Source organism: Somniosus microcephalus, chromosome 13 (genome assembly GCF_052327205.1).
Source record: "Somniosus microcephalus isolate GS21.2 chromosome 13, FLI_Smic_1.0, whole genome shotgun sequence".
NCBI lineage: Eukaryota > Metazoa > Chordata > Chondrichthyes > Squaliformes > Somniosidae > Somniosus > Somniosus microcephalus.
In genome coordinates, this window is record NC_140999.1 from 113,477,887 (window position 1) to 113,492,207 (window position 14,321).

A 14,321-nucleotide genomic window follows, 5' to 3' on the forward strand; every position below is an offset into this window, starting at 1 on the left:
GTACTGACCCTCCAACAGTGCAGCGCTCCCACAGTACTGACCCTCCGACAGTGCAGCGCTCCCTCAGTACTGACTCTCCAACCGTGCAGCGCACCCTCAGTATTGACCCTCCAACAGTGCAGTGCTCCTTCAGTACTGGCCCTCCGACAATGCAGCGCTCCCTCAGTATTGACCATCCAACAGTGCAGCGCTCCCTCAGTACTGAACCTCCAACAGCACAGCGCTCCCTAAGTATTGACTCTCCGACAGTGCAGCCCTCCCTCAGTACTGACCATCCGACAGTGTAGCGCTCCCTCATTACTAACCCTCCCACAGTGCAGCACTCCCTCAGTACTGACCCTCTGACAGTGCAGCACTCCCTCAGTACTGTCCCTTCGACAGTGCAGCGCTCCCTCAGTTCTGTAGGGGGGCATCTATTCTTTGGTTTATGGTAACATACCTGGCCAGCAGCCTTTTGCCTGCTGCACTGTAAACCAATTTTAACAGCGGTTCCGAATCGCTACCCCACCTTTCAGTTCTGACTGGTGGACTTACAATTAATGATTTTAAAGCGGACAATTGGGTTCGGATATGAGCAAAGTCAAAATTTATTAAACGAAAGAACCATAATCAAATATAAACTGTACCACACGAACACAGTAAATGCAGTAAAAGTATATAACAAGGGGGTACAGATGGCAAAAACGAGGGATACAATGGCTACAATGTTATTTAAACAATCTTAGCAATTCCCTTAAATCATCACCCCAAACTCCTTGCTAGGTTGTCTTGTTGAGGAGTCAGAACACTCTGCTCACCTGTGGTCCAGCGAAGTAAAAAGAGGCCTGATAGCTTCTCAGTAGCTATCTTTATACCAGTGTGCTGCTGCCGTTATGTCTGGAAAAATTCCCGCCTAAAGTTCCAGTACACAAACAAAAGGACTGTGATTGGTTGCTGAATTGCTTGTTTAAACATAGCCAGCCATAATCGGCCTTGGGTCAAGTGGGCAACTCCTGACCTCCCTGGTTTGATTGACAGGTCTTTCATTCTCCTGCCGTTCTGTCTGGCCAGTACACAAAAAAAGGACTGTGATTGGTTGCTGAATCATAGCCAGCCATAACAACCTGTCTCTGTGGCCTCGGGTCAAGTGGGCAACTCCTGACCTCCCTGGTTTCATTGACAGGTCTTTCACACAAACACATTACAAGCTGCTTAGCTGACTGTGATTGGTTGCTGAACATAGCCAGCCATAATAAACTGTCTCTGTGGCCTTGGGTCAAGTGAGCAACTCCTGACCTCCCTGGTTTGATTGACAGGTCTTTCACACAAACACATTACAAGCTGCTTAGCTGACTGTGATTGGTTGCTGAACATAGCCAGCCATAATAAACTGTCTCTGTGGCCTCGGGTCAAGTGGGCAACTCCTGACCTCCCTGGTTTGATTGACAGGTCTTTCACACAAACACATTACAAGCTGTAAACCTCTGTGTTTGACCGGGCTCAAAAGCACAAGTTTTAATCAAGATATTCTTCTCAATGTGTGTGAATACTTCCACGAATTTCCTCGATTCCGTTGTAGTCCAGCTCAGCCCAGCTCAGCAGTCTTTCGTGGTTCTGAGCATGCTTTAAAACATTGATCTGACCCAGAGGCAATTCAAAACACATAAATCTTCATCCACGATGTGGACCAATGTTTCTCTTGTTTTCAGGGGAATTTTGCGAAACTCCTACAATTCTGACCCTCCAACAGCGCAGCGCTCCCTCAGTACTGACACTCCAACCGTGCAGCGCTCCCTCTGTACTGCAACTCCGACAGTGCAGCGCTCCCTCAGTACTGACCCTCCAACAGCGCAGCATTACCTCAGTACAGCCTTTCCGATAGTGCAGCGTTCCCTGAGTACTGAGTCTCTAAAAGTGAAGTGCTCCCTCAATGCTGATCATCCAACAGTGCAGCACTCTCTCAGTACTGACCCTCCAGCAGTGCAGTGCTCCCTCAGTACTGACACTCCAACAGTGCAGCGCTCCCTCAGTACCGACACTCCGACAATGCAGCGCTTCCTCATATCATAATCATAATCATAATCAACTTTATTGTCATTGTTAGTGCAGCAGTACAACGAAATGTAGGCTTGCGGCTCACGAGAGTGTACATTTAGATTGAGACATTTAAACATTCAACATTCATTTGGCTTGTAATACATTAACATAAACATAACCATAATAAAGTGCATTGGCAGATGTGCAGGCTTTAGAATTTATTTGTGGAGTTCAGTAGGATGACAGCCCTGGGAAAGAAGCTGTTCGGGTGCGAATGCATCTGTAGCGTCTCCCAGATGGCAGGAGGGCGAACAGACTGTGGCTGGGGTGGGTAGGGTCTTTGATGATGGTCCGTGACCTCCGTAAACAGCGTTTCTGGTATATGTGCTCTATGGTCGGTAGCCGGGTGCCGGTAATGCGTTGGGCAGTTTTGACTACCCGCTGCAGGGCTTTCCGGTCATAGTAGCTACAGCTGCCATACCATACTGTGATACAGTTCGTCAGGATGCTCTCTATTGTGCAGCGGTAAAAGTTAGAGAGGATCAAGGGTGACAGGTTACATCCCTTCAGCCTCCTTAGGAAATATAGGCGCTGCTGGGCCTTCTTCACCAGAGAGGAGGTATTGAGGGACCAGGAGAGGTCTTCCGTGATGTGGACTCCGAGGAACTTAAAGCTGTCCACCCTTTCCACCATAGCCCCATGGATGTGGATGGGGGTGTGACTTCCGCCTTTAGACTTCCTGAAGTCCACAATGATTTCTTTGGCTTTCTTGATGTTAAGGGCCAGGTTGTTATCGGCGCACCACTTCATGAGATGCTGGACCTCCTCCCTGTAGGCTGACTCATCGTTGTTGGTGATCTGGCCTACTACCGTGGTATCATCCGCAAACTTGATGATGGTGTTGGAACCATGAACAGCCACACAGTCGTGGGTGAAGAGGGAGTAGAGGAGGGGGCTCAGCACACATCCTTGTGGGGCCCCCGTGTTCAGGGTCAGGAGGGGGGAGCTGTGGTTACCTAATTTGACAGACTGGGGTCTGTTTGTTAGGAAGTCCAGGGTCCAGTTGCAGAGGGAAGTGTTCAGGCCAAGAGTGTGGAGTTTGGTGGCCAGCTTGTTGGGGACGATAGTGTTGAATGCTGAGCTGTAGTCTATGAACAGCATTCTGATGTAGGTCTCTTTACCATCTAAGTGATTCAGTGCAGAGTGTCGAGCAGTTGTGATTGCATACTCCGTTGATCTGTTTGCACGACAGGCAAACTGTTGCTGGTCAAGAGAGGCGGGTACAGACACTCCGACAATGCAGTGCTCCCTCAGTTCTGACCGTTCAACATTGCAGGGCTCCCTCAGTACTGACCCTCTGACAGAGCGGCACTCCATCATTACTGAACCTCCGACAGTGCAGCGCTCCCTCAGTACAGACCCTGCAACAGTGCAGCGCTCCCTAAGTACCGACCCTCATACAGTGCAGCGCTCCCTCAGTACCGACCATCTGACAATGCAGCGCACCCTCAGTACCGACCCTCCAACAGTGCTGCGCTCCCTCAGTAGTGACACTCCAACAATGCAGCACTCCATAAGTACCGACCCTCCGACAGTGCAGTGCACCCTCAGTACCGACCCTCCAACAGTGCAGCGCTCCCTCAGTACCGAACCTCCAACCATGCAGCGCACCCTCAGTACTGACCCTCCAACAGTGCAGAGCTCACTCAGTATCGACCCTCCAACTGTGCAGTGCTAGCTAAGTACTGAACATCCAACAGTCAGCGCTCCGTGAATACTTACCCTCCGACAGTGCAGCGCTCCCTCAGTACCGACCCTCCAACAGTGCAGCGCTCCATCAGTACCGACTCTCCAACAGTGCAGCGCTCCCTCAGTACTGACCCTTCGACAGTGCAGCGCTCCCTGAGTACTGACCCTCTAACAGTGCAGCGCTCCCTCTGTACTGATCCTCCGACAGTGCAGCGCTCCCTCAGTATTGACTCTCCCACCGTGCAGCGCTCCCTTGGAACTGACCCTCCGACAGAGCAGCCCTCCCTCAGTATTGACCCTCCAACAGTGCAGCGCTCCCTCAGTACCGACCCTCCGACAATGCAGCGCTCCCTCATTACCAACCCTCCAACAGTGCAGCGATCCCTCAGTACCGACCCTCCGACAGTGCAGCGCTCCCTCAGTACTGACCCTCCAACTGTGCATCTCTCCCTCCGTACTGACTATCCGACAGTACAGCGCTCCCTCAGTAACGAGCCTCCAACCGTGCAGCGCTCCCTCAGTACTGATCCTCCAACAGTGCATCGCTGCCTCAGTAATGACCCTCCGACAGTGCAGCACTCCCTCAGTACTGACCCTCCGTCAGTGCAGTACTCCCTCAGTACTGACCCTCCAGCAGCACAGCGCTCCCTAAGTACTGACGCTCCAACAGTGAAGCTTTCCCTCAGTACTGACACTCCGACATTGCAGCGCTCCCTCATTACTAACCCTCCCAAAGTGTAGCGCTCTCTCAGTACTGACTCCCCGACAGTGCAGCGCTCCCACAGTACTGACCCTCCGACTGCAGCGACCCCTCAGTAATGACCCTCAGACTTGGCAGCGCTCCCTCAGTACTGATCCTCCAACAGTGCAGCGCTCCCTCAGTACGGACCCTCCAACAGTGCATCGCTGCCTCAGTACCGACCATCCAACAGTGCAGGACTCCATCAGTACCGATCCTCCAACAGCGCAGCGCTCCCTAAGTACCGACCCTCCGACAATGCAGCTCTCCCTTAGTATTGACCATCCAACAGTGCAGCGCTCCCTCAGTACTGACCCTCCAACAGCACAGCATTCCGTGAGTACAGATCCTCCAGCAGCACAGCGCTCCCTATGTACTGACGCTCCAACAGTGCAGCCTTCCCTCAGTACTGACACTCCGACAGTGCAGCGCTACCCCATTACTGACCCTCCCGCAGTGCAGCGCTCCCTCAGGACTGACCCTCCGACAGTGCAGCACACCCTCAGTACTGACCCTCCCACAGTGCAGTGCTCCCTCTGTACTGCATCTCCGACAATGCAGCACTCCCTCACTACTGACCCTCCAACCGTGCAGCGCTCCCTCAGTACTGACGTCCAACAGTGCCGTGCTCCCGCATTACTTATCATCCGACAGTGCAGCGCTCCCTCAGCACTGACAGTCCAACTGTGCAGCGCTCCCTCAGTACCGACCCTCCTACAGTGCAGCCTTTCCTCAGTACCGACCCTCCGACAATGCAGCGCCCCCTCAGTTCTGACCGTCCAACAGTGCAGCGAACGATCAGTACCGACCATCCAACAGTGCAGCGCTCCCTCTGTACCGACCCTCCAAACATGCAGCGCTCCCTCAGTGCTGACCCTCCAACAGTGCAGAGCTCCCTCAGTACCAACCCTCCAAGAGTGCAGCACTCCCTCAGTACTGACGCACCGACAGTGCAGCGCACCCTCAGCACTGACTCTCCCAGCGTGCAGTGCTGCCTTAGTCCCGACTCTCCGACAGAGCAGCAATCCATCATTACTGACGCACTGACAGTACAGCACTCCCTCAGTACTGACCCTCGGACAGTGCAACGCTCCCTCAGTACTGACCCTCCAACAGCACAGCATTCCCTAAGTACAGACCCTCCAGCAGCACAGCGCTCCCTAAGTACAGATGTTCCAACAGTGCAGCCTTTCCTCAGTACTGACCCTCCGACAGTGCAGCACTCCCTCAGTACTGACCCTCCCACAGTGCAGCGCTCCCTCTGTACTGGCCCTCCGACAATGCAGCACTCCCTCAGTACAGACCCTCCAACCATGCAGCGCCCCCTCAGTACTGCCCTTCCGACAGAGCAGCGCACCCACAGTACTGACCCTCCGACTGCAGCGATCCCTCAGTAATGAACCTCAGACTTGGTAGCGCTCCTTCAGTTCTGACCCTCCAACAGTGCAGCGCTCCCTCATTAATGACCCTCTGACAGTGCAGTGCTCCCTCAGTACAGCCTCTCCAACAGTGCAGCGCTCCCTCAGTGCTGAGCCTGCAACAGTGCAGCGCTCCCTCAGTACTGGCCCTCCTACAGTGCCATGCTCCCTCAATATTTATCCTCCGACAGTGCAGCGCTCCCTCAGTACTAACAGTCCAACAGTGCAGCACACCCTCAGTACTGACCCTCCTACAGTGCAGCCTTTCCTCAGTACCGACCCTCCGACGATGCAGCGCCCCCTCAGTACCGACCCTCCAACAGTGCAGCGCTCCCTCAGTACCGACCCTCCAACCGTGCAGCACGCCCTCAGTACTGACCCTCCAACAGCACAGCATTACCTCAGTACAGCCTTTCCGATAGTGCAGCGTTCCCTGAGTACTGAGTCTCTAAAAGTGAAGTGCTCCCTCAATGCTGATCATCCAACAGTGCAGCACTCTCTCAGTACTGACCCTCCAGCAGTGCAGTGCTCCCTCAGTACTGACACTCCAACAGTGCAGCGCTCCCTCAGTACCGACACTCCGACAATGCAGCGCTTCCTCATATCATAATCATAATCATAATCAACTTTATTGTCATTGTTAGTGCAGCAGTACAACGAAATGTAGGCTTGCGGCTCACGAGAGTGTACATTTAGATTGAGACATTTAAACATTCAACATTCATTTGGCTTGTAATACATTAACATAAACATAACCATAATAAAGTGCATTGGCAGATGTGCAGGCTTTAGAATTTATTTGTGGAGTTCAGTAGGATGACAGCCCTGGGAAAGAAGCTGTTCGGGTGCGAATGCATCTGTAGCGTCTCCCAGATGGCAGGAGGGCGAACAGACTGTGGCTGGGGTGGGTAGGGTCTTTGATGATGGTCCGTGACCTCCGTAAACAGCGTTTCTGGTATATGTGCTCTATGGTCGGTAGCCGGGTGCCGGTAATGCGTTGGGCAGTTTTGACTACCCGCTGCAGGGCTTTCCGGTCATAGTAGCTACAGCTGCCATACCATACTGTGATACAGTTCGTCAGGATGCTCTCTATTGTGCAGCGGTAAAAGTTAGAGAGGATCAAGGGTGACAGGTTACATCCCTTCAGCCTCCTTAGGAAATATAGGCGCTGCTGGGCCTTCTTCACCAGAGAGGAGGTATTGAGGGACCAGGAGAGGTCTTCCGTGATGTGGACTCCGAGGAACTTAAAGCTGTCCACCCTTTCCACCATAGCCCCATGGATGTGGATGGGGGTGTGACTTCCGCCTTTAGACTTCCTGAAGTCCACAATGATTTCTTTGGCTTTCTTGATGTTAAGGGCCAGGTTGTTATCGGCGCACCACTTCATGAGATGCTGGACCTCCTCCCTGTAGGCTGACTCATCGTTGTTGGTGATCTGGCCTACTACCGTGGTATCATCCGCAAACTTGATGATGGTGTTGGAACCATGAACAGCCACACAGTCGTGGGTGAAGAGGGAGTAGAGGAGGGGGCTCAGCACACATCCTTGTGGGGCCCCCGTGTTCAGGGTCAGGAGGGGGGAGCTGTGGTTACCTAATTTGACAGACTGGGGTCTGGTTGTTAGGAAGTCCAGGGTCCAGTTGCAGAGGGAAGTGTTCAGGCCAAGAGTGTGGAGTTTGGTGGCCAGCTTGTTGGGGACGATAGTGTTGAATGCTGAGCTGTAGTCTATGAACAGCATTCTGATGTAGGTCTCTTTACCATCTAAGTGATTCAGTGCAGAGTGTCGAGCAGTTGTGATTGCATACTCCGTTGATCTGTTTGCACGACAGGCAAACTGTTGCTGGTCAAGAGAGGCGGGTACAGACACTCCGACAATGCAGTGCTCCCTCAGTTCTGACCGTTCAACATTGCAGGGCTCCCTCAGTACTGACCCTCTGACAGAGCGGCACTCCATCATTACTGAACCTCCGACAGTGCAGCGCTCCCTCAGTACAGACCCTGCAACAGTGCAGCGCTCCCTAAGTACCGACCCTCATACAGTGCAGCGCTCCCTCAGTACCGACCATCTGACAATGCAGCGCACCCTCAGTACCGACCCTCCAACAGTGCTGCGCTCCCTCAGTAGTGACACTCCAACAATGCAGCACTCCATAAGTACCGACCCTCCGACAGTGCAGTGCACCCTCAGTACCGACCCTCCAACAGTGCAGCGCTCCCTCAGTACCGAACCTCCAACCATGCAGCGCACCCTCAGTACTGACCCTCCAACAGTGCAGAGCTCACTCAGTATCGACCCTCCAACTGTGCAGTGCTAGCTAAGTACTGAACATCCAACAGTCAGCGCTCCGTGAATACTTACCCTCCGACAGTGCAGCGCTCCCTCAGTACCGACCCTCCAACAGTGCAGCGCTCCATCAGTACCGACTCTCCAACAGTGCAGCGCTCCCTCAGTACTGACCCTTCGACAGTGCAGCGCTCCCTGAGTACTGACCCTCTAACAGTGCAGCGCTCCCTCTGTACTGATCCTCCGACAGTGCAGCGCTCCCTCAGTATTGACTCTCCCACCGTGCAGCGCTCCCTTGGAACTGACCCTCCGACAGAGCAGCCCTCCCTCAGTATTGACCCTCCAACAGTGCAGCGCTCCCTCAGTACCGACCCTCCGACAATGCAGCGCTCCCTCATTACCAACCCTCCAACAGTGCAGCGATCCCTCAGTACCGACCCTCCGACAGTGCAGCGCTCCCTCAGTACTGACCCTCCAACTGTGCATCTCTCCCTCCGTACTGACTATCCGACAGTACAGCGCTCCCTCAGTAACGAGCCTCCAACCGTGCAGCGCTCCCTCAGTACTGATCCTCCAACAGTGCATCGCTGCCTCAGTAATGACCCTCCGACAGTGCAGCACTCCCTCAGTACTGACCCTCCGTCAGTGCAGTACTCCCTCAGTACTGACCCTCCAGCAGCACAGCGCTCCCTAAGTACTGACGCTCCAACAGTGAAGCTTTCCCTCAGTACTGACACTCCGACAGTGCAGCGCTCCCTCATTACTAACCCTCCCAAAGTGTAGCGCTCTCTCAGTACTGACTCCCCGACAGTGCAGCGCTCCCACAGTACTGACCCTCCGACTGCAGCGACCCCTCAGTAATGACCCTCAGACTTGGCAGCGCTCCCTCAGTACTGATCCTCCAACAGTGCAGCGCTCCCTCAGTACGGACCCTCCAACAGTGCATCGCTGCCTCAGTACCGACCATCCAACAGTGCAGGACTCCATCAGTACCGATCCTCCAACAGCGCAGCGCCCCCTAAGTACCGACCCTCCGACAATGCAGCTCTCCCTTAGTATTGACCATCCAACAGTGCAGCGCTCCCTCAGTACTGACCCTCCAACAGCACAGCATTCCGTGAGTACAGATCCTCCAGCAGCACAGCGCTCCCTATGTACTGACGCTCCAACAGTGCAGCCTTCCCTCAGTACTGACACTCCGACAGTGCAGCGCTACCCCATTACTGACCCTCCCGCAGTGCAGCGCTCCCTCAGGACTGACCCTCCGACAGTGCAGCACACCCTCAGTACTGACCCTCCCACAGTGCAGTGCTCCCTCTGTACTGCATCTCCGACAATGCAGCACTCCCTCACTACTGACCCTCCAACCGTGCAGCGCTCCCTCAGTACTGACGTCCAACAGTGCCGTGCTCCCGCATTACTTATCATCCGACAGTGCAGCGCTCCCTCAGCACTGACAGTCCAACTGTGCAGCGCTCCCTCAGTACCGACCCTCCTACAGTGCAGCCTTTCCTCAGTACCGACCCTCCGACAATGCAGCGCCCCCTCAGTTCTGACCGTCCAACAGTGCAGCGAACGATCAGTACCGACCATCCAACAGTGCAGCGCTCCCTCTGTACCGACCCTCCAAACATGCAGCGCTCCCTCAGTGCTGACCCTCCAACAGTGCAGAGCTCCCTCAGTACCAACCCTCCAAGAGTGCAGCACTCCCTCAGTACTGACGCACCGACAGTGCAGCGCACCCTCAGCACTGACTCTCCCAGCGTGCAGTGCTGCCTTAGTCCCGACTCTCCGACAGAGCAGCAATCCATCATTACTGACGCACTGACAGTACAGCACTCCCTCAGTACTGACCCTCGGACAGTGCAACGCTCCCTCAGTACTGACCCTCCAACAGCACAGCATTCCCTAAGTACAGACCCTCCAGCAGCACAGCGCTCCCTAAGTACAGATGTTCCAACAGTGCAGCCTTTCCTCAGTACTGACCCTCCGACAGTGCAGCACTCCCTCAGTACTGACCCTCCCACAGTGCAGCGCTCCCTCTGTACTGGCCCTCCGACAATGCAGCACTCCCTCAGTACAGACCCTCCAACCATGCAGCGCCCCCTCAGTACTGCCCTTCCGACAGAGCAGCGCACCCACAGTACTGACCCTCCGACTGCAGCGATCCCTCAGTAATGAACCTCAGACTTGGTAGCGCTCCTTCAGTTCTGACCCTCCAACAGTGCAGCGCTCCCTCATTAATGACCCTCTGACAGTGCAGTGCTCCCTCAGTACAGCCTCTCCAACAGTGCAGCGCTCCCTCAGTGCTGAGCCTGCAACAGTGCAGCGCTCCCTCAGTACTGGCCCTCCTACAGTGCCATGCTCCCTCAATATTTATCCTCCGACAGTGCAGCGCTCCCTCAGTACTAACAGTCCAACAGTGCAGCACACCCTCAGTACTGACCCTCCTACAGTGCAGCCTTTCCTCAGTACCGACCCTCCGACGATGCAGCGCCCCCTCAGTACCGACCCTCCAACAGTGCAGCGCTCCCTCAGTACCGACCCTCCAACCGTGCAGCACGCCCTCAGTACTGACCCTCCAACAGTGCAGAGCTCCCTCAATACCAACACTCCAACAGTGCAGCACTCCCTCAGTACTGACCCTCCGACAGTGCAGCACTCCCTCAGTACTGACCCTCCGACAATGCAGCACTCCCTCAGTACTGACCCTCCAACCGTGCAGCGCTCCCTCTGTACCAACCCTCCGACAGTTCAGCTCTCCCTCCGTACTGACCATCCAAACGTACAGCGCTCCCTCAGTACCGACCTTCCAACAGTGCAGCAGTCCCTCAGTACCGAGCCTCCGACAATGCAGCGCTCCCGCAGTATTGAACATCCAACAGTGCAGCGCTCCCTCTGTACCGACCCTCCAACAATGCCGCGCTCCCTCAGTATTGAACATCCAACAGTGCAGCGCTCCCTCAGTACTGACCCTCCAACAGTGCAATGCTCCCTCAGTACCAACCATCTGACAGTGCAATGCTCCCTCAGTACCGACCCTCCAACAGTGCAGCGCTCCCTCAGTACCGACCCTGCAAACGTGCCGTACTCCCTCAGTACTTACCCACCAACAGTGCAGAGCTCCCTTGGTACCGACCCTCCAACAGTGCATCTCTCCCTCCGTACTGACCATCTAACAGTACAGCGCTCCCTCAGTAACGAACCTCCAACCGTGCAGCGTTCCCTCAGTACTGATCCTCCAACAGTGCAGCGCTCCCTCAGTACTGACCCTCCAACAGTGCATCACTGGCTCAGTACCGACCATCCTACAGTGCAGGACTCCCTCAGTACAGATCCTCCAACAGCGCAGCGCTCCCTCAGCACCGACCCTCCGACAATGCAGCGCTCCCTCAGTATTGACCATCCAACAGCACAGCATTCCCTAAGTACAGACCCTCCAACAGCACAGCGCTCTCTAAGTACTGACCCTCCAACAGTGCAGCCTTCGCTCAGTACTGACACTCCGACAGTTTAGCGCCCCCTCATTACTGACCCTCCCACAGTGCAGCTCTCCCTCAGTACTGACCCTCTGACAATGCAGCACTCCCTCAGTACTGACTCTCCAACAGTGCAGCGCTCCCTCAGTACTGCCGCTCCGACAGTGCAGCGCTCCCACAGTACTGACCCTCTGACTGCAGCGCTCCCTCAGTAATGACCCTCAGACAGTGCAGCGCTCCCTCAGTTCTGACCATCCAATAGTGCAGCGCTCCCTCATTAATGACTCTCTGACAGTGCAGCGCTCCCTCAGTACTGACAGTCAAACAGTGCAGCGCACCCTCAGTACTGACTCTACCAGCATGCAGCGCTCCCTTAGTACCAACTCTCCGACAGACCAGCACTCCATCATTACTGACGCTGCGACAGTGCAGTGCTCCCTCAGTACTGACCCTCCAACAGTGCAGCACTCCCTCAGTACTGACCCTCCAACAGTGCAGTGCTCCCTCAGTACCGACCCTCCTACAGTGCAGCGCTCCCTCAGTATTGGACATTTAACAGTGCAGCACTCACTCAGTACTGACCCTCCAACAGTGCAATGCTCCCTCAGTACCGACCCTCCAACAGTGCAGCGCTCCCTCTGTACCGACCCTCCAACCGTGCAGTGCTCCCTCAGTACTTACCCACCGACAGTGCAGGGCTCCCTTAGTACCGACCCTCCAACAGTGCATCTCTCCCTCCGTACTGATCATCTAACAGTACAGCGCTCCCTCAGTAATGACCCTCCAACCGTGCAGCACTCCCTCAGTGCTGATCCTCCAACAGTGCTGCGCTCCCTCAGTACTGACCCTCCAACAGTGCATCGCTGCCTCAGTACCGACCATCCTACAGTGCAGGACTCCCTCAGTGCCGAACCTCCAACAGTGCAGTGCTCCCTCAGTACTGACCCTCCAACAGCACAGCGTTCCCTAGGTACAGACACTCTGACAGCACAGTGCTCCCTAAGTACTGACCCTCCAACAGTGCAGCCCCCGCTCAGTCCTGACACTCCGACAGTTTAGCACTCCCTCATTACTGACCCTCCCACAGTGCAGCGCTCCCTCAGTACTGCCCCTCCGACAATGCAGCACTCCCTCAGTACTGACCCTCCGACAGTGCAGCGCTCCCTCAGTACTGCCCCTCCGATAGTGCAGCGCTCCCACAGTACTGACCCTCCGACAATGCAGCACTCCCTCAGTACTGACCCACCGACAGTGCAGCGCTCCCTCAGTACTGCCCCTCCGACAGTGCAGCGCTCCCACAGTACTGACCCTCCGACTGCAGCGCTCCCTCAGTAATGACCCTTAGACAGTGCAGCGCTCCCTCAGTTCTGACCATCCAATAGTGCAGCGCTCCCTCATTAATGACCCTCTGACAGTGCAGCGCTCCCTCAGTACAGCCTCTCCGACAGTGCAGCGCTCCCTCAGTACCAACCCTCCAACAGTGGCGTGCTCCCTCAGTACTTATCCTCCAACAGTGCAGTGCACCCTCAGTACCGACCCTCCAACAGTGCAGTGCTCCCTCGGTACCGACCCTCCAACCGTGCAGCGCTCCCTCAGTACTGACCCTCCAACAGTGCACTGCTCTCTCAGTACCAACCCTCCAACAGTGCAGCACTCCCTCAGTACTGACGCTCCGACAGTGCAGCGCACCCTCAGCACTGACTCTCCCAGCGAGCAGCGCTCCCTTAGTCCCGACTCTCCGACAGAGCAGCACTCCATCATTACTGACGCTCTGACAGAGCAGCACTCCCTCAGTACTGACACTCCAACAGTGCAGCGCTCCCTCAGTACCGACCCTCCTACAGTGCAGCGCTCCCTCAGTACCGACCCTCCTACATTACAGCGCTCCCTCAGTAACGACCCTCCAACCGTGCAGCGCTCCTTCAGTACTGATCCTCCAACAGTGCATCGCTGCCTCAGTACTGACCCTCTGACAGTGCAGCGCTCCCTCAGTACTGACCCTCCAACAGCACAGCATTCCCTAAGTACAGACCCTCCAGCAGCACAGCGCTCCCTATGTACTGACACTCCAACAGTGCAGCCTTCCCTCAGTACTGACACTGCGACAGTGCAGCGCTCCCTCATTACTGACCCTCCCACTGCGCAGTGCTCCCTCAGTACTGACCCTACGACAGTGCAGCACTCACTCAGTACTGACCCTCCCACAGTGCAGCGCTCCCTCTGTACTGCCCCTCCCACAGTGCAGCACTCCCTCTGTACTGCCCCTCCGACAATGCAGCACTCCCTCAGTACTGACCCTCCAACCGTGCAGCGTCCCTTCAGTACTGCCCCTCCGACAGAGCAGCGCTCCCACAGTACTGACCCTCCGACTGCAGCGACCCCTCAGTAATGACTGTATTGATTTCTTTGTGGGTTCAATGCCGAGACATTTATGAAAGAGAAGGGCCTAGAAATTCAGTTGCGTTCGCCAGCCGTTAATGCCTTAAGAGGGGTATATTTCCAGCGCTAGGCACTTAGCGCCCGGGCGCAGACCGATCTGCGCCTACGCCCAAATTCAGTTGACATTTAGCGCAGGCGCAAAGTGTTTGCGCCCGCTCAGCTGCGCGCGCAGCATATGACGTCATTTCGTCGTGCAA

At 55.4% G+C, this 14,321-nt stretch overlaps 1 protein-coding gene and 1 pseudogene across 1 annotated transcript; both read right to left on the reverse strand.

Annotated features, from left to right (window-relative positions):
- Nucleotides 1-1,255: 1,255 nt before the first annotated feature.
- LOC147108557 (uncharacterized) lies at nt 1,256-5,151 on the reverse strand (annotated as a pseudogene).
- A 2,340-nt stretch (nt 5,152-7,491) lies between these two features.
- LOC147108558 (uncharacterized) lies at nt 7,492-13,968 on the reverse strand (the record flags this gene model as incomplete). The annotated part of the gene is made up of 3 exons (XM_086004283.1): nt 7,492-7,515; nt 12,858-12,977; nt 13,462-13,968. Coding segments are annotated over 3 exons (651 nt in total), but the record flags the coding sequence as incomplete, so codon positions are not given.
- Between the last annotated feature and the right edge of the window lie 353 nt (nt 13,969-14,321).